A 22996-nucleotide genomic window follows, 5' to 3' on the forward strand; every position below is an offset into this window, starting at 1 on the left:
AATATAAATTAAAGGGCACAACCCAAAAGTAGGTGCAGAAGCACAGGCACATGGATGTATATGTGCATGTCATTAAAGGTGGCAGGAAAGATTAAGAGAACACTTAATAAACATAAGGTATTCTGGCCTTTATTAATAGGAGCAAAATTAAGAAGGTTACGCTGAGGTTATATAAGACACTAGTTTTGCCTCAGCTGGGGCATTTAATCCAATTTTGAGCATCCCACTTTCGTGAGAACGTGAAGGTACTGCAGAGAATGCAGAAGAGTTTTATAAAAATGGCTCCAGTGATGAGGAAATTCAGCTATTAGATTACTTACAGTGTGGAAACAGGCCCTTCGGCCCAACATGTCCACACCGACCCGCCGAAGCGCAACCCACCCATACCTCTACATTTACCCCTTTAACCTAATACTACAGGCAATTTAGCATGGCCAATTCACCTGACCCGCACATCTTTGCGACTGTGGGAGGAAACCGGAGCACCCGGAGGAAACCCACGCAGACATGGGGAGAATGGGCAAACTCCACACAGTCAGTCGCCTGAGTCGGGAATTAAACCCGGGTCTCTGGCGCTGTGAGGCAGCAGTGCTAACCACTGTGCCACCGTGCCGCCCACATGGTGATGATGGTAGATTGTAGAAGCTGGGACTGTTATCCATGGAGAGAAGGCCAAGAGAAAATCTGATTGAAATATCCAAAACCATGAGAAGTCTGGACACAGTAAATAGCAAAACAAATGGCAGGGCACAGATTTAAAGCAAAATTATCAGTAAAGATGTGAAGTTGATACAAGGAAAAACATTTATAGAACAAATAATTAAGGTCTGGAATACATTGTCTGAGTGTGATGCAGACAGGTTCAATCGTCAGGCTCAAAAAATAAACTAAATATTCCAAGAGGGTTATTAGGTGATGATTGTCACACATAGAATACTCAGTCCAGAGTCAATATAGGCACAATAGACCAAATGGCCTTTTTAACAATGCAACTCTGATTCATTGCCCTTCCACTATTCCACCTTGAAGAAAATTACTCAGGTCAGGATGATGAGGGGAAATTAGCAATCAGACAAGCATTGAAAATTTGAACAAGCTATAGTATAGCAGCAGTATTGCTCGACTAGTAATTCACAGCCCTTTGGGATCATGGGTTCAAATCCACCATGAAACGGTGAAATCTAACTTAGTAGAAATCTAGTACTAAAATCTACTGTAATGACAACTATGTAACCATTGGCAGTTATTATAACAACCCACTTGGTTCACTATAGTCTCCTGACCTACATGTAACTCCAAACCCAAGAAACATGACTGACTTTTAACAGTCTTGACAGCCCATCACTTCAAAAGCAGCTTACTCCAATATGCTGCATTGGTATGTTTAGAATAGAATTAGACCCTAACTCAAGTGTACTGGTAAGTACATTGGATATAATAAAAAGAAAGATTTACAGGTCTGTGGCAGTGTCTCCTCCTCATCATCATCATCAGGTGGAGGAGGACCAGGTGGTGTTCGTGGTCCCCTTGGCTGTGGTCTTGGAGGATTTTCATTGTATTGATCCTCTTTATCCCAATCTAAGATATTTGATAAAACACATTTTTGAGCTAAACATAAATAAATACTTAATATATTTAAAACATTTGATGACCGCAAATATCCAGAGTCTATTAACAACTAAACACTGTGAACCTGAAAATTAGCTGATGTCATGCACAAAACTTGTGCCGTGGAACTGTGCATGCAGTATCTTTCTCATATTAACTTGCATTAAGTTCACAGTTCTTTGAGAAAAATCTTGTTTTGTAACCAATAATAATAATTTTCCATGAGAAATTATGCTAGTATACATGCATGTTATGACAAGAAAATTTGACTTCAAATACATAATTTAAATGTGCCAAACAGAATATTATTCATTAACAACGAGCAATTATTTCCCTTTGAACAAAATTGTACTCCAAGTCACGTTCATTCCTTCCAACCAACAAATTGCAAAAGACAAACTTTCTTCAATTTTGGTGCATCTTGCTGAATATTTTATGAAAAGTGAAGGAAATCTGGCCTGGATTGGTTCTTTTCATGCAGAATGATTCTAGTACATTCAGACTACACAATGAAATATGACAGGCCAGATTTTCAAGTCAATGCCAACCTCATGCAAATTGGGCCAGGGCAAAGAAGGAATATCGGGTCAGGACGGAGGGGTGTAAGGGATCTGTTCAAGACCTATGGGTTCAGTATGGAATCTGTTTAATAGATACTCAGGAGTTAGACAATATATTTAGTATTTTCCTAAGTAACTATCTTATCTAATTTTATCAGAACAATCCAAAGTCCCTGATTTTAAAGAGTCTTGTAGGGTTCCAGTAATGGAATTGCCAAGAAGGAAATTCAACTTGCCCAACATATCCTTTGGAATGTGTTCCACAGGGTTCCCTCATGCAGTGATGATGCACACTTGCATAACTACTGTTTGGCTAGAGGAAAATGTGGCCCAATGTCCAAGCCAGAAGAGCAGTTAAGATCTTGCTTTACTCATCTTATTTCAAATCGGAAATGATGACCTAAAATGGTGTTATATTTCCGGCCAAGGACAATGGATCCTGGGCGGGTAGGGGAGTCTCTTGTTAAGGTGATCTGTTTGAGGGTGAAATGTTGATGTCATTTGATCAAATAACTCAGAAATATGGATCATCAAGTAGGGACCTCTTCCGTTTCTTTCAGATGAGAGATTTCATCCAAAAGGAGACCTCACTTTTGACTGAGTGTTATAGATCTGATACAGAAAAGAGGGTGCTTCAGGCTAAGAGCACTCTTTCAGTGAGTACTCTCTATCATTTGTTGGGGGGAGGTTCCTCGGGTGACATCGAGTGTCTATGGGAGGGCTGGGAGAGTTAGGAATGGAGATAACTTCAGAAACAGGGTAGGACATTTGTGAGAATACAAAAAGGATTTTGATATGTAATAGGACCCATGCTACACAGTTAAAGATTCTTCATCAGGCTCATTTGGCCCCAGATCATCTTGCGAAATTTAAGCAGGCAGCATTTTCAATGTGCCCCAAAAGTAAAATAAATACAGGTATTCTCACTCATTGTTTGTGGTCCTGCCACAGGCTCCGTGCTTATCGGAGCACTGTGGCAGGAGTAATAGAGAGGGTCTTGGGGACCGAAGTCAAGGTGGACCCAGTCTCTGCTCCTGGGTCTGCTGAATTTGCCTCACTTAGATGTACATGGTAAAAGCTCTTTAACCTTCTCACTTTTTGTGCGAGGAAGAACATTCTGATGTGCTGGGTATCTTAGAATCCGCCCCCCCGTGTCTGTCAGGTGGCATAAGTTAATTACGGAACACATTCCTTAAGACTTTCTTACAAATATGGTGCACCACAAGATGTGGTAGTCCTTTTTGAATTGCTTGGAAGCAGATCTGTCCGCTTTTGATGAAGGCTTTTGTCTACTATGATGGTTTGGTCTGATAAATCTAAGGCCGTATGAGGAAGAATTTTGAACAAATGTGGGTTTAATAATTGATGCTCTCAAAGGTTGAGAACTATGGTCTTGATGCGCTGAGTGGTGTTACTTATCTATTGATTGATTGATTGATTTGTAATAAGTGTAGTTTTGATTTCTTTTGTACAGTAGTATAGTAGTTGGTTTTATTGTTGTTTTTGATGTTATGATGGTATATTTTCATGTTTCTGTAACTTTCAAATTTTGTAAGGAAAAATTTTTCAATAAAAATATTTCGAAAAAAACAAGGATAGCTAATGTGACAAATAGAAATATTTCAGTAATAACAAGTATTTTTTTGATGCCTTAGCTGCGCATCCATACAAATCTTCGGCAGTGATCATTAAAAGATTATCATAAATATAAACTCAGCTAATTTATTTTTCCCTTCACAGTTGACAGGCAATAAAACCACATCCCGCAACCTTTCTACAGCAGAGACCAATTAACTCACTACAAATCAAATGCCTCAGCTCCCACTGTACTAACCAATTAGCAGCAATGTTTATCCAACAAAATCCCACATCCTTCTGCTCTTTTAAATCACCTCTTACCATGTTTTATGCTCCTTTTAAGAGTTGGCTGTTGCTGCTGCAGCTGAAGTTGCTGTGGCTGAAGTTGCTGCTGCTGCTGCTGCTGTTGTTGCTGCTGTTGCGGTGGAGGAGGTGGGGGTGGAGGTGGAGGAGGGGAATCTCTGTCATGACTTATCACCCGATCAACAGTTCCATAAATTGCCACAGTTAGACAGTTGTACCAACCTCTCAGGACAATTCCATCTGTATTGATCTGTGGCAAACATTTGGGAAACAATGTTGCAAATCAAATTCCTTTGCATCACCGAACAGCACTGCCTGATCGCAGTTACAGCCCAGGTCCTGCTCCAAACAAGTCTGGAATACAACTGTTTTTTTTGCTGCAGTTGAAGGTCTAATGACTGAACCAAGTCATAGTCATAAAGCCATACAGCATAGAAAGAATCTTCAGCTCACCATGTCTTTGCCAATTAACAAACATCAAACAACACTAATCCCATTTACCTGCACTTGGTCCATAACCACCCTGGCATTTTAAGTGCTCATCCAGATACTTCTTCAATGTTGTGTAAGTACTCACCTCAACCAACAACTCAGCTAGCACATTCCATATTTCAACCACCCTCTGGGTGGACCACCTTGGATCTCCCCTAAACCACTTTAACCTCACCGAAAACTTTCACCATCTGGTCTTTGATATGTCCACTTTGGGGAAAATATTTCTCACATTCTATCCTACCTATGCCTCTCAGAGTCTTGTTCACCTCAATCAGATCCCCTCCTCAGTCTCCTATGCTCCAAGGAAAACAAACCCAGACTATCCAATCTCTCCTCATAACTGAGACTTTTCACCCCAGGCAACATCCTGGTGAATCTCCAATGCATTCTGGATTAGTGGTGCTGGAAAAGCACAGCAGGTCAGGCAGCATCCGAGGAGCAGGAAAATCGATGTTTTGGGCCAAAGCCCTTCATCAGGAATACAGGCAGAGTGCCTGCAGGGTGGAGAGATAAATGAGAGGAGGGTGGGGGTGGGGAGAAAGTATCATAGAGTACAATAGGTGAGTGGGGGAGGGGATGAAGGTGATAGGTCAGGGAGGAGGGTGGATTGGATCGGTGGAAAACAAGATAGGCAAGTAGGACAAGTCATGGGGACAGTGCTGAGCTGGAAGTTTGGAACTGGGATGAGGTGGGAGAAGGGGAAATGAGGAAACTGTTGAAGTCCACATTGATGCCCTGGGGTTGAAGTGTTCCGAGGCAGAAGATGAGGCGTTCTTCCTCCAGGTGTCGGGTGGTGAGGGAGCGGCGGTGAAGGAGGCCCAGGACCTCCATGTCCTCGGCAGAGTGGGAGGGGGAATTGAAATGTTGGGCCACAGGGCAGTGTGGTTGATTGGTTCAATCTCCTCTGCACCTTTGTCTTTGCAAAGGTATGGCAATCAGAACTGCACACAGTATTCTATCTGTGGCGTATACTGCATTTCATAATGTTGTAAAAAGACTTCCTTGCTCCTATACTGTACACCACAGTTAATGAAATCAAACATTCCGTATGCCGCTTTCATCAGCCTATCTACCTGTGCTGAGATCTTCAGGGATCTATGGATTTGTTCACTAAAGTCTCTTTGTTCCTCAGACCTTCCTTGAGACCTATCATTGTGTTTATTCTTCTTGTATCAGACCTCCCGAAATGCATCACCTCACACTTATCAGGATTAAATTCCATCTGCCATTGCTCTACCCAATTCACCACGTGATCAATATCAGATAGTAACCGGAGATCATGCTCCTCACAATACCATCAATTTTCATGTCATCAGGCTTCTAATGATACAAACAACCCTCCATGATTTGGCCCTTATTTGCAAGACAATTTTGGATTCAGTTTAGCCAACCTGCCTTGAATCCCATGGACTCTTACCATTTGGACCAGCTTTCCACAGGAGACCTAATCAAAATCCTTACTTAAGTCCATGTAAACCACAACAACTGCACTACCCTCATTAATATATTTAGTCACCCTTTTAAAAAACTCAATTAATCAGACAAGATCTCCCTTTAACAAATCTGCATTGACTATCCCTGATCAATCCCTGCCTTTCCAAGTTTTTATTAATCCTGTCTCTCAGAAATGTTTCCAATAGTTTTCCTACCACTGATGTCAGACAAACTGGTCTGTGATTACCTGGCTATCCGTGCCACCCTTCTTTAACAAAGGAACAACATTATCTATCCTCCAGTCATTTGGCATTCACCTGTGGCCAGCAAATTATTAGATACATTTGCTAGGATGCCAGCAATCTCCTCCTTAGACTCCTAAAGCAGCCTACAATACATCTGATCAGACTATTTGGATTTATGCACACTTATGCCCACCAAATCATCTAATATCTTCTCCTTATTAATCTTAACATGTTCTAAAACCTCACCATCCCAGTTAATATCTCTGGCTACAATATTTTTCTCTTTTGTGAATATAGATAAGAAATACTCCTTTAAGATCTCAATCACATTCTTTGATTCTATGCTCAGGTTGCTCCCTTTGTATCTAATAAATCCCACTCTTTCCCTGGTAATCCTTTCACTCTTAATATAATTAAGAATTGCCTTAGGGTTTGTCCTTAATCCTACCTGCCAAAGATTGCTGCCCTTCTGCCTATTCCTAGTTTTTTTTTAAGCACACCCCTACACACAAAATACTTTTAAAGGGCCTCACCTTTTATAATGCGCTGCACCTAACATAGGCTTCCTTCTTTTTCTTTATCAAGCTCACGATATCCTCCAACATCCAAGGTTCCCCGGATTTGCTGCCCTTGAGTTTCACTCTTAGGGGGAACACATTGGCTCTGAATTCTCTCTATACCACTTATAAATGACTCCAACTTTCCAAATATGGATTTGGTTTGCTCACTTTTGGTTATCCACTCTACTCAGTAAAAATAAATTTTGAAACAACCGAATAAACATCATATTATCCTGGAGAAAGTGAGGGCCACAGATGCTGGAGATCAGAGTCAAAAAGTGTGGTGCTGGAAAAGCACAGCTGGTCAGGCAGCATCTAAGGAGTGGGACAGTCGATGTTTCTTAGTCCTGACGAAGAGCCTATGCTCGAAACGTCGACTCTCCTGCTCCTTGGATGCTGCCTGACCAGCTGTGCTTTTCCAGCACCATATTTTTAGACATCATATCATCCTGCCTTGGAGGTACCCAGTTTAATCATTCATGGTTCCTAATTAGTACTGAAGCACTCAAAGGGAGATAATTCACAACTTCTTTATAAAAATAGTTACCCATAGTTATCTGAATGATCTGAAAATAAAAGGAAGAAGAAACACTGCAGAGATCAGACAGTTGATATAGCAGCTAAGGCAGATCTCCTGCCTTATCCATTCAGTGACAATGATAATTTAAAACAGAAGGAAAACACACACTAGGTAAATAAAAGGAAAATAAACAAGACAAAAGCATGAAAATTATATAAAAAAACACTTGCACAACAGAAGACACAATGTGCAGTACAAAAAATTTTACCTTATTATTTGGTCTAAATATAATAGATGCATTTTCATCGTAATCAAGGCTAAGGAAAAATGAGAAAAAAGATAAAGGCATAATTTCTTTAAAATATTGCTTTATCAAATTATTTACTGCTACGCAATGAAAAAATATCATTTTGTAAAGAAATCTAATCAAATCAGTCCAACAAAAATAGATCCTCATTTGAACATTCTTGAATTTTTAATGTTCCAACTGAGTGTTCAAATATTGTCTCCACCAAGTTTATTATTCTTCTTTATATTTACATGATAAATCAGATATTACTGTAAAAAAATATAAAATGGATAGTTATGATAGTCACTGGTTACTTTGGCATTGAAAATTTACAAAAGCCTCATAAATTATGCCACAGAAACATAACGCAAGTTCATTTTCTTCCTCTTCACATCCTGCCACACTTTGCAGTGCTACTTATCACTCCTGAAAGCTGGTGAAGAGACACCAAGTGAAGGTCAATCCATCACCACAAAAGGAATGGTGAAAAATCTGACTGCATAACGATGAATGGATGTACTTGACTGAATACCATCTAAATGTTAATACTGACAGAAATACAACAGACAGAGATAATTGCAAAAATAAAAACTGCTACAATGAAGAGTGCTTGAAAATTAAGCTTTGCATTTTAACAGGCTGTAGAACTTAAGTCAGCCTTGGGAATATGGTAGACACATTATTATATAATTCTGTTATTTAAAGATCTGTATGGGTTTCACTGTGTCCCATTATTAAACTCTCCAATAAGTTTGACAAAACATTTGTTTAACAGGAAGATCTAGCTCTTATATTAATCTACAAATGGGTACATAAATTCCTTGGTCCAAAAAGACCTCAAATACATCAACATATATTTGCTACTTTGCAATTAAGAGTGATAGGCCCTTTGACAATTTATTTGAAGCAAATTTTATTCTTTGTGAAAGATATCAGTTCAGTTCCCCACCAATGGAAGCTCTTCTGAGCATGGAAATATTATGAAAACGTTACTTTTGCCTGCTACAGCCCAAGTCAATTCATACATCCATACAGGTGGACACCTGTGCTCTTAAACTGGGTGTAATGCGATTAGCAAAAAGATAAGGAGAATTTTAAAAAGTAAAATCTCTTGTCCACAAGAAAATATAAAGCTTGACTTAGTTAATGGTTCAAACAGTTTAGATGGGATCCAATTTAAAGCATAAACCAAACAATAAAGAAAAGGGTTGAAGGCAGTATTTGTTTTAGTCTAATGTAACTACATCTGTAGAAACTATTAATGCAGCACCTCAGTCAGGGCTTAAGCTTGGATAGCCTTACCTTCCTAATCGATCAAAAACAGGCGCACTTGGTTTGCTGACATTGTTGAAAAACAGGTCTAGCTGAAATGCATGAGGTGAGGTCTCCCTGAGGTGAGTGAAACAATTGCACTTGTTAGGTAAAACTCTACATGCTAAAATCTAGGCAGTTTACAACTTAAGCATAGATACAAATAAATATACAAATATCCATATAAATACATGAACACAAATGCATACACATTCTTGCGTATGCACCTGTCATTCATTAATTCAGAAGTAAACATTTTATAACAAACAAACCAGTAATGTGATCAAAGGTTATGATCAAGTCAAAATAAACACATTACTTTAGATGCAGAAGTATCCTGTCAATTACATTTAAATTCTTAAATTGCTTTAAAGAAAACACAGGGATTTCCCATTCACCCCTCACTTACCCATATGCCCTGCTATCAGGCAAGTTGTTGTGAGCTTTGACACCAGGAGGAATAACTCGAACTTCATTTATGTAAACCACACACGGAAAGCGAACGACATCCACATGCGTATTCTGCTATAATGTAACAGAATAAAAGACAAGAATTCTTTTAAATTTTAAATAGCAATTCTAGAATTAACATGAATATTCGCCTAAAGTTATATGCTGGAAATGCAAGATTTACATTTGCATAGGAAGAATACATTCCATTAACCTCACGAAATACATTGATAAATTTCGATCACAGTTTACTGACAAAGCTTTATATGAAGTCCTTTCTCGTCTTCATAGCACCCAGCATACATTGACACACACTGACCAAGAGTCAGAAGAACCTGCCTCTGACATCTCCCCTAAACCTTCCTCCAATCACCTTAAAATTATGTCCCCTCATGATAGACCTTTCTACCGTAGGAAAAACTCTCTGGCTATCAACTCTATCTATGCCTCTTATCATCTTGCACACCTCGATCAAGTCATCTCTCATCCTTCTCCGGTCCAATGAGAAATGCCCTAGCTCCCTCAACCTTTCTTCATAAGACATGCCCTCCAGTCCAGGCAGCATCCTGGCAAATCTCCTCTGCAACCTCTCTGAAGCTTCCATGTCTTTCCTATAATGAGATAACCAGAACTGAACACAATATTCCAAGTGTGGTCCAATCAGGACTCGACAGAGCTGCAGCATAACCTCCCGGCTCTTACACTCAATCTCCTGCTAATAAAACCAACTCACCATATGCCTTCTTTACAACCCTATCAACTTGGATGGCAACTTTGAGGAATCTATGGACATGGACACCAAGATCCCTCTGTCCTCCACACTACAGGCTCAGTGGTTAGCACTGCTGCCTCACAGCACCAGGGTCCCAGGTTCGATTCCAATCTCGGGCAACTGTCTGTGTGGAATTTGCACATTCTCCCTGTATCTGTGTGGGTTTCCTCCGGGTGCTCCAGTTTCCTCCCACAGTCCAAAGATGTGCAGGTCAGGTGAATTGGCCATGTTAAATTGCCCATAGCGTTAGGTGCATTAGTCAGAGGGAAATGGGTCTGGGTGGGTTACTCTTCAGAGGGTAAGTGTGGACTTGTTGGGCCGAAGGGCCTATTTTCACACTGTAGAGAATCTAATCTAATCACTACCAAGAATTCTGCCTTTAATCCTGTAACCTGTATTCAAATTCGACCTTCCAAAATGAATCACTTCACACTTTTCCAGTTGAACACCATCTGCCACTTCTTAGCCCATCTCTGCATCCTTGGCTAGTTGAGATGGTCACTGGAACAAATAGGTGGGTGGGACAGTGTCACTCAGTTTCCAGTATGCACTATGCTTCATTTCACTTGGATCAAAATGGAAATTTAATGTTTCAAAAGAACTAACAATGTACATCCACTTCTCAACGTCCAGAGCCGTTTCCCAAGATTTGAAGATATTTAGAATCTAACTCAGCACTAGAAACTAACCTTAAAGCTTTTGAGCTGGAAAAGAAATTTTGCCAGTGTTTCCACACTCTGTTATCATTTGTGTGTGTGTGTGTGTCAAATAAGTATACAGTCAGGTTCAATAGTAACATTATAAAAATCTGCCAGCATCAAGTGAAGACTCACAACCGACAGCTGAGTGACTGCAGATGATCAATGGTCATGGAACCTTCCTGAAAAATTAAGTACTTCGGACAATTTCACAAGTGGTACTTATGGCTGATTTTGTCTTTCCAGAATCAGTTTGTTCAGACATCAAAAGAAGAACACGTGATCTTATCCAACTTCACCATGTTCTGTGGTCTGATTCTGATCATCTTTGTTCTTGAGGAAGGATACCAATCATTTAGCTTGAAGATGTGGGAGCAGAAACTTGTCCACGCAAGTAAACATGTTTGCTGAAATTAGTGCACAGATGCAGCTGATTAACTTCAGAGTATTCAAGCATCCTCTCCCCCGACACTGCCTTGACGGTGTTAGTTTGCTCTCAGCATAGTTGAACTATTTTCTACTATTCACACCATTAACACCCATTTTATACCTGCATCTGTCCTTCACACCATTAGCACTCCCATTGATTTTTTTTTGTTCTGAGTACCCTCACTATCTGTTCCACTTACGTCTCCCCTTTGTCAACTGCTGAAAAGCCTTAATCTGCTAATACCCTTCAGTTCTATAGAAGTCAATAAACCCAAAGTATTCATTCTGTTTCTCTCTCCATCAATGCTGCTAGACCTGCTGACTTTTTCCAGCACTTTGTTTTTATTTAAAGTCTGCAGTCCTCCTACACTCCATATTAATGGTGAAGGATGATGAAACAACAAACAGAAGATGGCAGCTCCACAAATATCTCCATCCTCGATGACTGGGAAGCCCAGCACATCAGTACCAAAGAAGCATCTTCAGCCAGAATCACCAAAGGATAATTCATCTCAGTTTCCTCCCAGGTCCACAGCATCAGAGACGTTAGTCCTCAGCCAATTTCATTAAGACAGTGAATTATGGGCCCTGACAACATTCCAGCACTGGTACTGAAGATGTGTGCATCAGAACATGCCACGTTGTCCCAATATAATGACAATATTGGCGTCTACAGGTGTCTTGTGCACTACAGATAGGATAAATGGAACTCAGCAAATTACTACTATATCAATCTCCTCTCGATCATGAGTAATGGGGACGACAAGAGTGTTATCAAGCAATACTTGCAAAGGAGTAACATGCTCACTAATGTTCACTTTGGGTTTGCCAGGTTCACTCAACTCCTGACTTCATTACAGCCTTGAACTAAACATGGACAAACAAGGTGAACTCCAGAAGTGGGGACAGAATGAACTTCCCTTGATATCAAGGCAGCATTTGACAAGTGTGGCATCAAGAAGCCCTAGCAAAACTGTAGTTAAACAGAAGCAGGGGAACAATCTCCAAGGTTAGTGTCATTCTTAACACACATTTAGATGACTGTGGTTGTTTGAGGTCAATTATCTAAGCTCCAGCACATCATTTCAGGAGTTCCTCTGGACTGTGACTTGGGCCCAAATATCTTCAGCTACTTCATCAATGATCTTTCTTCTACAAAGTCATAATTTGGACTGTTTGTTGATGAATGTACAATATTCAACACCATTCAGTAATCCTCAGATAGTGAAGCAGTACTTGTCCATATGCAGCAAGACCTGGACATTATCTAGGCTTCAGCTGAGAAGCAGCATGTAGTGACAAGTCACAGACATGCCACATCTCTATCTCCAACAAAAGAGAAGCTAACCAATACCCATTGGCATTCAATGGCATTATTATAACAGAAATCCTCGATATCTATATCCTGGTAGTTACTATTCACCAGATACTAAACTGAACCAGTCGTATAAATACTGCGGGAAAAGCAGCAGGTCCGAGGCTAAGAATTCTGCAGCAAGTACAAGTCTTGTCTCCCCAGTACCTGTCCACCATCTAAAAAGAACAAGTCAGGAGTGCAATGGAATAGACTCCACCTGCCTGGATGGGTGTAACTCTAAAAACACAAGCTGCTAACACCATCCAGGACAAAGCAGCCTGCTTGACTCTCACCCCATCCATCACCTTCAACATCAGTCCTTCCACTGCAAAACAGAATGACAGCACCCTGTACCATCTATAAGAGGTACTGCAGTAACTGGCTCATGTTTCCACCAACACCTTCCAAATCTAGGATCTCTACTACCTAGAAGGATAAAGTTCATGGATGCATGGGAACACCAGCAAGTTCTCCTCAAAGCCACACATGTCTTGGAACTACACCACCAATCTTTCACTGTCACTGGGTCAAAACCCCTGAAATCCCTCCAAACCCTTCTCCTAGCAGCACTGGATGGTGTCAAGCTTCTTGAGTGTTATCAAAGCTGCAGTCAACCAGGCAAGTAGGGAATATACCATCACACTTCTGACCTGTGCCTTGTAGATGGTGGACAGGCTTTAAGGAATCGGGTGGTGAACTTATTTTTATTATCATACTGTTCAGAGATGTATTATCCACCTCTGGAGCAGGTGGGTCTTGAACCCAGGCCTCTTAGTTCACAGATAGAGACACTACTATTGTACCATAAGAAGGCCCTTAGTCAGGTGGTGAATTACTCATTGCAGTGTTCCTTGCACCTGAACGACTTTTGTAGCTAAATGTTATTTATATGGCTTTTGCAGTTCAGTTTCTGGTTAATGGTAACCCACATTGTATAAGCAGTTTATTTTAACGTTCCAGATCAGCAGTGTTTGGTTTTAAAAAAAGGGTTACTTGAAGCTGAGAAAAGTTAAGGTGAGTTACATGAACTAATCAAAAAAAGAGGTAATCAGATTCTAACAACCATAAATTGAAGCCACAGCTAAGTCAAACTTTATGTGGGATCGAGAAGGACATTAAGTATTGTAATGGGACACTTAAGTGTTTTGAAATCTTTAAATCGGTGTTATATGTAAATGGTTTGGTTTATTCTAATTTCATTTCTTTTGCATAAAGTTTTGCAAAAAATTTTGGCTTTTAACTTTGGTAAAAATATTTAATGCTGATTCACAATGTACACAGACTGACTTCAAATCATTAGCACATAATCTTTCATAATTCTTCCATGCTCCTCTGAACCAACTTGGATAGCTGGATACTGGAACCCAGGTATTTCCAATAGTCGAAGGAAAACAGCAGAGGTTTAGTTTTCCTCATTTAAATATAACTGCATGCTCCTGCCCAAACATAAGCAGATGCTGGGTGTAGTACTGGAAAATGATTAGGGTGTAGTAGAAACAGTTGGAACATGAGGGCACAGCAACTCAGTGCAATTCTACAAACACTACTGCATAGGAATTCACAGATGCTGTAGCGATTGATTAATTTTCCTCTTTACTTATTCTTGAGTTATCTTCAATCATTCGTCAACCCAGAATAATTAGTACAGCTGTCTACAAGAATGAACCAAATAACAGAATTCAACTCGTGTCTCTTATTTCCTCTTATGACAGGAAAATACTGCCAACTCCATTGGGTACAGCTTAGTTTGAGTATTAAGTGAAGGGGAAATCAATCGATCATGAGTAATGAGGACGACGATTTCAACAAAATAGTTTACAAACCTAGGTAGTTTGCTCGTGTTGTTGGGAAGGTTTTAAATTAATTTGGCAAGCAGGTAGAGCAGATGTAAAGTTGGAAGCAGGGTCCCACCAGACATAGAAAGGATGCTTGGGCAGTCAGCAGTTGGAGAAGACATGGACATCTTCCAGAAAGCTAAATTACATCCATTTTAATGCAAGGAACTTGACTGTTAAGGCTAATGATCTTAGAGCACTGAGCATGGGAATATGATACCTTTGCTATAACTAAGACATGGTTGAAGGAAAGATTGACAGAAAAAGAAGTGGCAGCTCAACCTCAGGTTATACAGGTTTGAAGCACAATAGCTTGGGTGGGGAATGTAAGGGAGGTGAAGGCATTGCATTGCTGATAAAGGAAACCACCATTGCAGTAAAGAGGGAGGATTTTGTATAAGGATCTTTAAATGAGGCCATCTGGGTACAGTTTAGAAATAAAAAAAAAAGGTGATTATTTTACTGATATTAAATGACAGGCCTACCAACAGACGGGGAGATAGAGGTGATACGTGGACAAAACACAAAGATGTAACAGAAATAGGGTTATTGTTGTAAGAAAGTTAAACTTTGCTAACATGAACTGGAATCACATTATTGTGAAAGGGTCAGACGGGGTAAAATGTTTCAAGTGCATCCAGGAGAATTTCTTGTACCCGTATGCAGATCTTAGGGACTGAAGCCAGCCAAGTGATTGAGGTTTCAGCAGGTGAGCATTTTGGGGATAGCGACCAAGAGTCTGTAAGTTTCAAAGTCACTATGGAAAGAAATAAGGATAATGCAGAAGTGTCTAAATTGAGAGAAAGGCTGATTTCAATACCTTTAGATGAGATCTGGCAAACAGACTGGGAACAGCTACTTGCAGGTAAGTCTACATTTGGAAAGTGGGAATAATTGAAAAGTCGTATAGTGAGAATTCAAAGTCTGTAGAGGATATGGGCAGCATGTCCTGGGAACCCTGTAAGTCAAGAGAATTTGATAAAGAAAACGAAGGAAACACATGTCAGGCATAGGCATGAAAAACTGAGGAGACTCTTCAAAGGTGTGCATGGGTTGCTTAAAAATAAATTAGGAGGGCAAAGAAGGGCCACAAAATATCTTTGGCCGACAGGATCAATGAAATCCCTAATTTTTTTTTAAGAAGTCTATTCAGAGTAAGAGGATTATGAGGGGAAGAATGGGACCTATTAGAGACAAAAGGAGCAACCTGTTCATGGAGCCTGAGGGTGTAGGAGAGATCATAAATGAATATCTCTCATCTGTATTCACAAAAGAGAAAGACATTTGAGATTTTGGAGGAGATTTGTAGTTCAGGTTGTGGATCGGGTTGTAAGTTTGCATGCTGAGCTGGTAGATGTGTGCTCAGATGTTTCATCACCATGCGAGGTATCATCATCGGTGAGCCTCCGGTGAAGTGTCGGTGTTCTGCCCCGCTTGCTATTTATCTGTCTCAGTTTGTTGTGGTGGGTGATATCATTTCCAGTTCTGTTTCTGAGAGGTTGGTAAAAGTGGTCCAAATCTATATGTTTGTTAATGGAGTTCCGGTTTGAATGCCAGGCCTCTAGGAATTCCCCTGCATGTCTTTGTTTAGCCTGTCCCAGGATGGATGTATTGTCCCAGTCAAACTGGTGTCCCTCTTCACCTGTGTTTGGATACAAGTTATAGTTGGTCATGTCTTTTGGTAGCTAGTTGGTGTTCATTTATCCTGGAGGCTAGTTTTATGCCCGTTTGTCAAATGTAATGTTTGTTGCAGTCCTTGCGGGGTATGTTGTATATGCCCTTCATTCTGCTGGTTGTTGGTACAGGGTTCTTTAAATTCATCAGCAGTGTTTCAGTGTGGTGGTAGGTTTATGGCTACCATGATGCCTTGGAGTCAGTAGTCTGGTTGTCATCTCTGAGATGTCTTTGATGTATGGCAGTGTGGCTAGAGTCTCTGGGAGTGTTGTGTCACCTTGTTTAGGTCTGTTGCGCATGAATTTAAAGGATCCCATACCAACTACCAGCAAAACAAATGGCATGTACAAAATACTCTGCAAGGACTGCAACAAACATTACACTGGACAAACAGGCAGGAAACTAGCCACCAAACGACATAACCAACTATCACTGGTATCCATCCGCATGGATGAAGAGGGACACCAGTTCCAATGGAACAATACATCCATCCTGGATGAACAAAGACATGCAGGGGAATTCCTGGAGGCCTGGCATTCAAACTGGAACTCCATTAACAAACATATAGATTTGGACCCCATTTACCAACCTCTCAGAAACTGAACCAGAAATGAAATCATCTAAGTGATATAGCAAATCGAGACAGATAAATAGCAAGCAGGGCAGAACAACAATGCTTCACCAGAGGCACACTAATGATGTTATCGAGCATGGTGACAAAATGTCTCAGAACAAAATCTACCATTTCAGCGAGCAAACTAAAAACAGTGAAAGACATTGTGACTGGGGATTTGGTAAAGTTCTAGACATGTTAAGATTAATAAGGAGGAGTTGTGAGGTGATTTAGCAGGCTTCTTTGGGAGACAAGGGAGAACATTGCTGGGGTCAAGATTAGAGTAGTGCTGGAAAAGCACAGCAGGTCAGGCAGCATCCGAGGAGCATAAAAATCAATGTTTCGGACCAAAACCCTTCATCAGGAATGAGGCTCATTCCTGACTGAAGGGCTTTGGCCTGAAACATCAATTTTCCTGCTCTTCGGATGCTGCCTGACCTGCTGTGCTTTTTCAGCACTGCATTAATCTTGACTCTAATCTCCAGTATCTGCAGTATTCACTTTTGCTTAGAAGACTGCTTGTGCCCTGGTGGACATATTTAATATTTCACTGGCCATAGGTGAAGAGCCAGATAACTGGCTCTTTTGTTCAAGAAGGTCAGCATGGATAGGCCAGGTAATTGCAGACCAGTTCATCTGACGTCAGCAGTAAGGCAATTATTGGAGGTATTCTGAGGTCAGGATTAATCAACACTTGGAGAGGCAGGGTCAATCAGGGATCGTCAGCATAGATTTGTTCGACGGAGATCATGTCTGACTAATTCAACTGAGTTTTTTGAAAAAGTGACTAATATATTGATAAGGGTAGTGTGACTGATCTGATTTGCATGGACTTCAGGAAGACCTTTGACAAGGCCTCACATGGAAAGCTGGTCCAAAAGGTAAGAGTACATAGGCTCAAAGGCAAGTTGGCAAACTGGATCCAAAACTGGCTTGCAAAGAGAAGGCAAAGGGTAATGGTGGAAGATTGCTTTTTTGTGACTGGAAGATTGTGAACACTGGTGTTTCACAGGATTTGGTGCTGAGACTCTTGCTCTTTGTGATGTACATTAACAACTTGGATGTGAATGCATAAGGTATAATTAGTAAATTTGTGGATGACAGGAAAACTAATGGTGTTGTTGGTGGCGAGGATGATCTCAGGCTACTGTTTGATATTGATCATGTGGTAAATTGGGCAGAGCAATGGTAGATAGAGTTTAATCCTGATACGTGAGAGGTGATGCATTTTGGAAGTTCTAATAAGGGAAGAATAAACACAATGAGTGATAGGTCCCAAGGGAGATCTGAGGTACAAAGAGACCTTTGTGAACAAGTCCATAGTTCCCTGAAGATCTCAGCACAGGTAGATGGGATGGTGAAGGCAGCATACGGGATGCTTGACTTCATTAACTGGGGTGTACAATATATGAGCAAGGAAGTCTTGTTACATTATAAAATGCAGTTTAGGCCACAGCTGGAATACTGTATGTAGTTCTGATTGCCATACTTTTGGAATGACATGATTGCACTGGAGACAGTGCAGAGGAGATTCACCAGGATGTTGCCTGGGATGAAAAGTCTGGGTTTGTTTTCTTGGAGCAAAGGAAGCTGAGGGTCGATCTGATTTGAGAAATGCAAGATTATGAGAGGTATAGATGAGAAATGATACTCACGATCTACCCTATGTCTGACCAGAGGGCAAAAGTTTAAAGCAAGGGGTAAGTGGTTCAGAGGAGACCTGAGGAAAACATTTTTCACTCAGACGGTAGGAGAAATATGCAATATGCTACCTGAGTGGATGGTTGAGACAGGTATTTGCACAACATTTAAGAAGCATCTGGATAAGCACTTAAAATGCCAGGGCATGGTAGGCTATAGACTCAATATTGATATAAGGGATTAGTGTAATTTGGTGTTTCTTGGTTGGCATAGACATGGTGACCAAAGTGCCTCTTTCTGTGCTGCGTGACTCTACAAGATCAAGACTTCAGATTTTTGAATTTAATTTTACTTATTGGAAAAACTATCAAAGTTTACCACAGGTTTAAGGCAGTATGGTATTGTACAGTTCAATTTATGGTATTGATCGTGTTCAAAGTCAACAGTTTAAAGACTCATTTATTTAATTAAAAATAATCACAGGCACAGTTCCAAGACATCTCAAGATTCAGTTAGGATTTGCAATTAATTTCCAACTGCCTGCTGGAGAGTATATGCTTAAGCAAGGTCAGAATCAAACAAATTTAATACCCCTCACTAATAACAGCCTGGTAAGCTTCACATGTCACATAAAAATGTTACCTGGACCAAATTTATGAAGCACTACCACCACCCATAGTTCAATTTAATGAGTATCTTCAACAGACCTTAATTTGAGATAACAATAAAGATACTGTAGAAAAATAGTAACACTTGACAAACTATAAGCTACTTTGGCATTATGGTTGCCCACAAACCTACCAACACACTGAAACAGTTGCTGATGTACCTAAAGGACCACATACCAACAACCAGCAAAACTAATGTCATATTCAAAATACCCTGCAAGGACTACAACAAACACTACATTGGACAGACAGGCCAGAAACTAGCCACCAGGATACACAAGCACCAACTAGCCACCAAAAGATCTTTACACACAGATGAAGGAGGACACCATTTTGACTGGGACAATACATCCAACCTAGGACATGCTAAACAAAGACACGGAGGGGAATTCCTACAGGCCTGGCATTCAAACTAGAACTCCATCAATAAACACATTGGTAAATAGGATCAAATCAATCTCTCAGAAAAAGAATCAGAAATGATATCACCAACTTTAACAGAGCAAATAGAAAGCGGGACAGAACACCAGCTTCAACAGAGGCTCAGTGACAATGTTGCCTTGCATGGTGATGAAACATCCGAGAACAAACCTCTCAGCTCAGCGAGCAAACTTACAACCTGAACCTCAAGCGGAGGTACAAATCTTCTCAAAACTCGCAAACTATAAATGTTGCTGTGCTCCAAATTGTAACCTGCTGCCAATTAGCTTTACAACTAATTTTGTTCTTTTGCGTGAAGTCAGAAAAGCAAATCTATTTTCCTGCAATTCAGGTTATGTTGAATAATCTCGTTTAAATCTGGTTTTTGAAATTTTTTAATACTGCAATTTTAGTGACAATTCTAGCAATGCACAAAGTGAATCTTTTTATCAACCACTGTAACAGCAGGATAATAAGATTAACAAATCAGTGATCCAGAGGACCAAATATTTTGAAGGCATGAGATGCAATCACATACAACTTCAATTCAATTCAGCTGTAAATCCAAAATAAAAAAACTAATCTCAGTCAATATCATTGGTAAACCATCATGTTTTCATGAAAATCCAATCGAGTCTATCAGTATGCTGTGGGAAGGAAATCTGCTAGTGTTATCCAGTCTGATTGCGACTCCAGATCCACATCAATGTGGCAGTCTCGTAACTGCCTTCTGAAACATAAGTTACCTGATTAAATATTTGTGTTAATTTGAGATAAAGTGACGTCATCTTGAACTAAGATAATGGTCAGAAACACTCCTTCTTTCTCTATCTTCAATTCCCTACTGAAATTGAAATTTTTAAACCCCAAATTACTGCACAGTGTACAAAACTGAACATTTACATCCAGTAACTTAACAGCAGAATCTACTATTTAACGTAAACATATTCCATGCCATTAAAAATCTATACACTAATTTTCCCTTAGTATAATTTGAGGACACGTGTTATCCTGTGAATATTTCCAGATGAATTATAACCATTTATTTTTAACTTGGAAATCATAGCCAACCACTGACTATTCGGTTGCACAACTTCTGAGACAACTATAAACACTAGCATTCCTGGCCTGTAAAAGTGATCTCCTTCAATGTTTCAGCCTTGCCTTACAGATGCTGGTAAAATGTAACTGGTGTATAATGCAAGATCTGCTAAAATAATTTAAAATGCTTTATGGTCTCCCTTAACAATTGCGTGCAATCAGCGCAGCACATTCTCGTTTATCATCAGCCATCCCGGAAAGCGCTGCACAGAAATTGCTGGCAGCTTCTTCAAGTCTTTAAATTTGAGTCCCATTTTCCAGATCAGTTCTTGAATTTCGCTCTGGGCGAGGGAAAGGGGGCGGTAACTATCACTTGACCAGAAACAAAACAAACAGGTAATGCCGGAGGACAAGGGTGCAAGAGAGACAATAGCAATTCGAAACTACAGCGTGTACTGCTCGACCCATAAGCTCTGTCGGTCCCGCGGGAGAGGAAAGGGCACTGATCCTGGGTCACTGTAACACCCCGGCCCGATCCCACTCCCACCGCTATTAAAGGCCCAGTTCAGGCTGCAGCACGCCGAGCGCTATTTACAAAAGCAACTGCGGCAAGAGAAGTCAAGCAAAAGTGATGGGAGAAGCCAGTCCCGATGAATGACGAAAAGGACGACCCCAGGACTTTACCTCTGAGTTTGAGTGTTTAAACGTATCTAAAAACAGCAGCTCAGCCGCTGTATCCGCCATGTCTCCTCATGCGTCACTTCCGTTCCAGATTCTTCCGGTTGTCCAGGGCGCATGCCCGAAGCGGGGCGGGAAGAGTGTGGATGGCTCGAGCAGTGGCAGTTATGGAGTAGTTACATATTGTACCTTATTCATGGGTTTTATAAACCTTAAAAGGAAGATGCCATCGGGAGTTAGCAAACTGTGTTAATCGAGTATCTCTTGTTAGTAATGTGTGCCAGGCTACAACCTGCGAACAGGGACTTTATTTTGTTTATTCGTTTGGGGGTCTTTTCGAAGTCACTGGGTGATTGTATGGATTGAACGAATGTACTGCCCAAAGAGTAAGGGGGTAGGGGAGAAATGGAAAACTGTCAGTTAGTAATGCCACTCGTTTGAACAGCTCGTACAGGTACGATGGGCCGAATGGCGTCTTGCGCCCATTCCTTGTTGCCCTTGTGAAGGTGGTGGCGAGTTGGTACTGTTGTCCATGTGCTATAAGTTCACCGCACTCCCACCAATGTTGCTGTGATTGAAGGAAGAAACCAGTATCCTTTGTCCAACTTCTCAGATTGAAGTTGGCATACACTAAGATTCTCAAGGTTCTTTCTCTCCCAGATAGTATCTGGCCCCTTGTGTCAATACCATATTTTTAATTTATGCAAATTTGAATTAAGAGGTGTCAGTACGCCATTCAACTCTTCAAGCATGCTCTATCACTCATAGAGGCATAGAGATGTACAGCATGGAAGCAGACCCTTCGGTCCAACCCGTTCATGCCGACCAGATATCCCAACCCAATCTAGTCCCACCTCCCAGCACCCGGCCCATATCCCTCCAAACCCTTCCTGTCCATAAACCCATACAAATGCCTCTTAAATATGCAATTGTACCAGCCTCCACCACTTCCTCTGGCAGTTCATTTCATACACGTACCACCCTCTGTGTGAAAAAGTTGCCCCATTAGGTCTCTTTTATATCTTTCCCCACTCACCCTAAACCTATGCCCTCTAGTTCTGGTCTCCCTGACCCCAGGGAAAAGACTTTGCCTATTTACCCTATCCATGCCTCTCATAATTTTGTAAACCTCTATAAGGTCACCGCTGAAAATGTGTTGCTGGAAAAGCGCAGCAGGTCAGGCAGCATCCAGGGAACAGGAGAATCGATGTTTCGGGCATAAGCCCTTCTTCAGGAATTCCTGAAGAAGGGCTTATGCCCGAAACGTCGATTCTCCTGTTCCCTGGATGCTGCCTGACCTGCTGCGCTTTTCCAGCAACACATTTTCAGCTCTGATCTCCAGTATCTGCAGACCTCACTTTCTCTATAAGGTCACCCCTCAGCCTCTGACGCTCCAGGAAAAACAGCCCCAGCCTGTTCAGCCTCTCCCTATAACTGAAATCCTCCAACCCTGGCAACATCCTTGTAAATCTTTTCAGAACCCTTTCAGGTTTCACAACATCTTGCCGATAGGAAGGAAACCAGAATTGCACGCAATATTCCAATAGTGACCTAACCAATGTCCTGTACAGCCGTAACATGACCTCCCAACTCCTGTACTCAATACTCTGACCAATAAAGGAAAGCATACCAAACACCTTCTTCACTATCTTACCAACCTGCAACTCCACTTTCAAGGAGCTATGAACCTGCATTCCAAGGTCTCTTTGTTCAGCAACACTCCCAAGGACCTTACCATTAAGTGTATAAGTCCTGCTAAGATTTGCTTTCCCAAAATGCAGCACCTTGCATTTATCTGAATTAAACTCCATCTGTCA

At 40.8% G+C, this 22996-nt stretch overlaps 1 protein-coding gene across 3 annotated transcripts in view; it reads right to left on the bottom strand.

Annotated features, from left to right (window-relative positions):
- The window catches only part of virma (vir like m6A methyltransferase associated), a 108800-nt gene extending 87553 nt beyond the window's left edge, over positions 1-21247 (bottom strand). For 2 of the 3 annotated variants that reach the window (XM_043688054.2, XM_043688052.2), the window contains exons 1-6: positions 21186-21247; positions 9313-9428; positions 8895-8981; positions 7572-7620; positions 4068-4299; positions 1456-1578 (exon numbers count right to left, since the gene is read on the bottom strand). In XM_043688054.2, coding sequence (XP_043543989.1) covers positions 1456-1578; positions 4068-4299; positions 7572-7620; positions 8895-8981; positions 9313-9428; positions 21186-21245 — 667 coding nt within the window. In that variant the 5' untranslated portion in view covers positions 21246-21247. The remainder of the gene's footprint in view (positions 1-1455; positions 1579-4067; positions 4300-7571; positions 7621-8894; positions 8982-9312; positions 9429-21185) is intronic. The other variant, XM_043688053.2, reaches the window with a different exon arrangement.
- Positions 21248-22996: the final 1749 nt, after the last annotated feature.

The sequence above is a fragment of the Chiloscyllium plagiosum genome, unplaced genomic scaffold (assembly GCF_037043375.1).
Source record: "Chiloscyllium plagiosum isolate Xiang-an unplaced genomic scaffold, Cpla_swu_hap1 HiC_scaffold_4, whole genome shotgun sequence".
In the NCBI taxonomy this organism is placed as follows: domain Eukaryota; kingdom Metazoa; phylum Chordata; class Chondrichthyes; order Orectolobiformes; family Hemiscylliidae; genus Chiloscyllium; species Chiloscyllium plagiosum.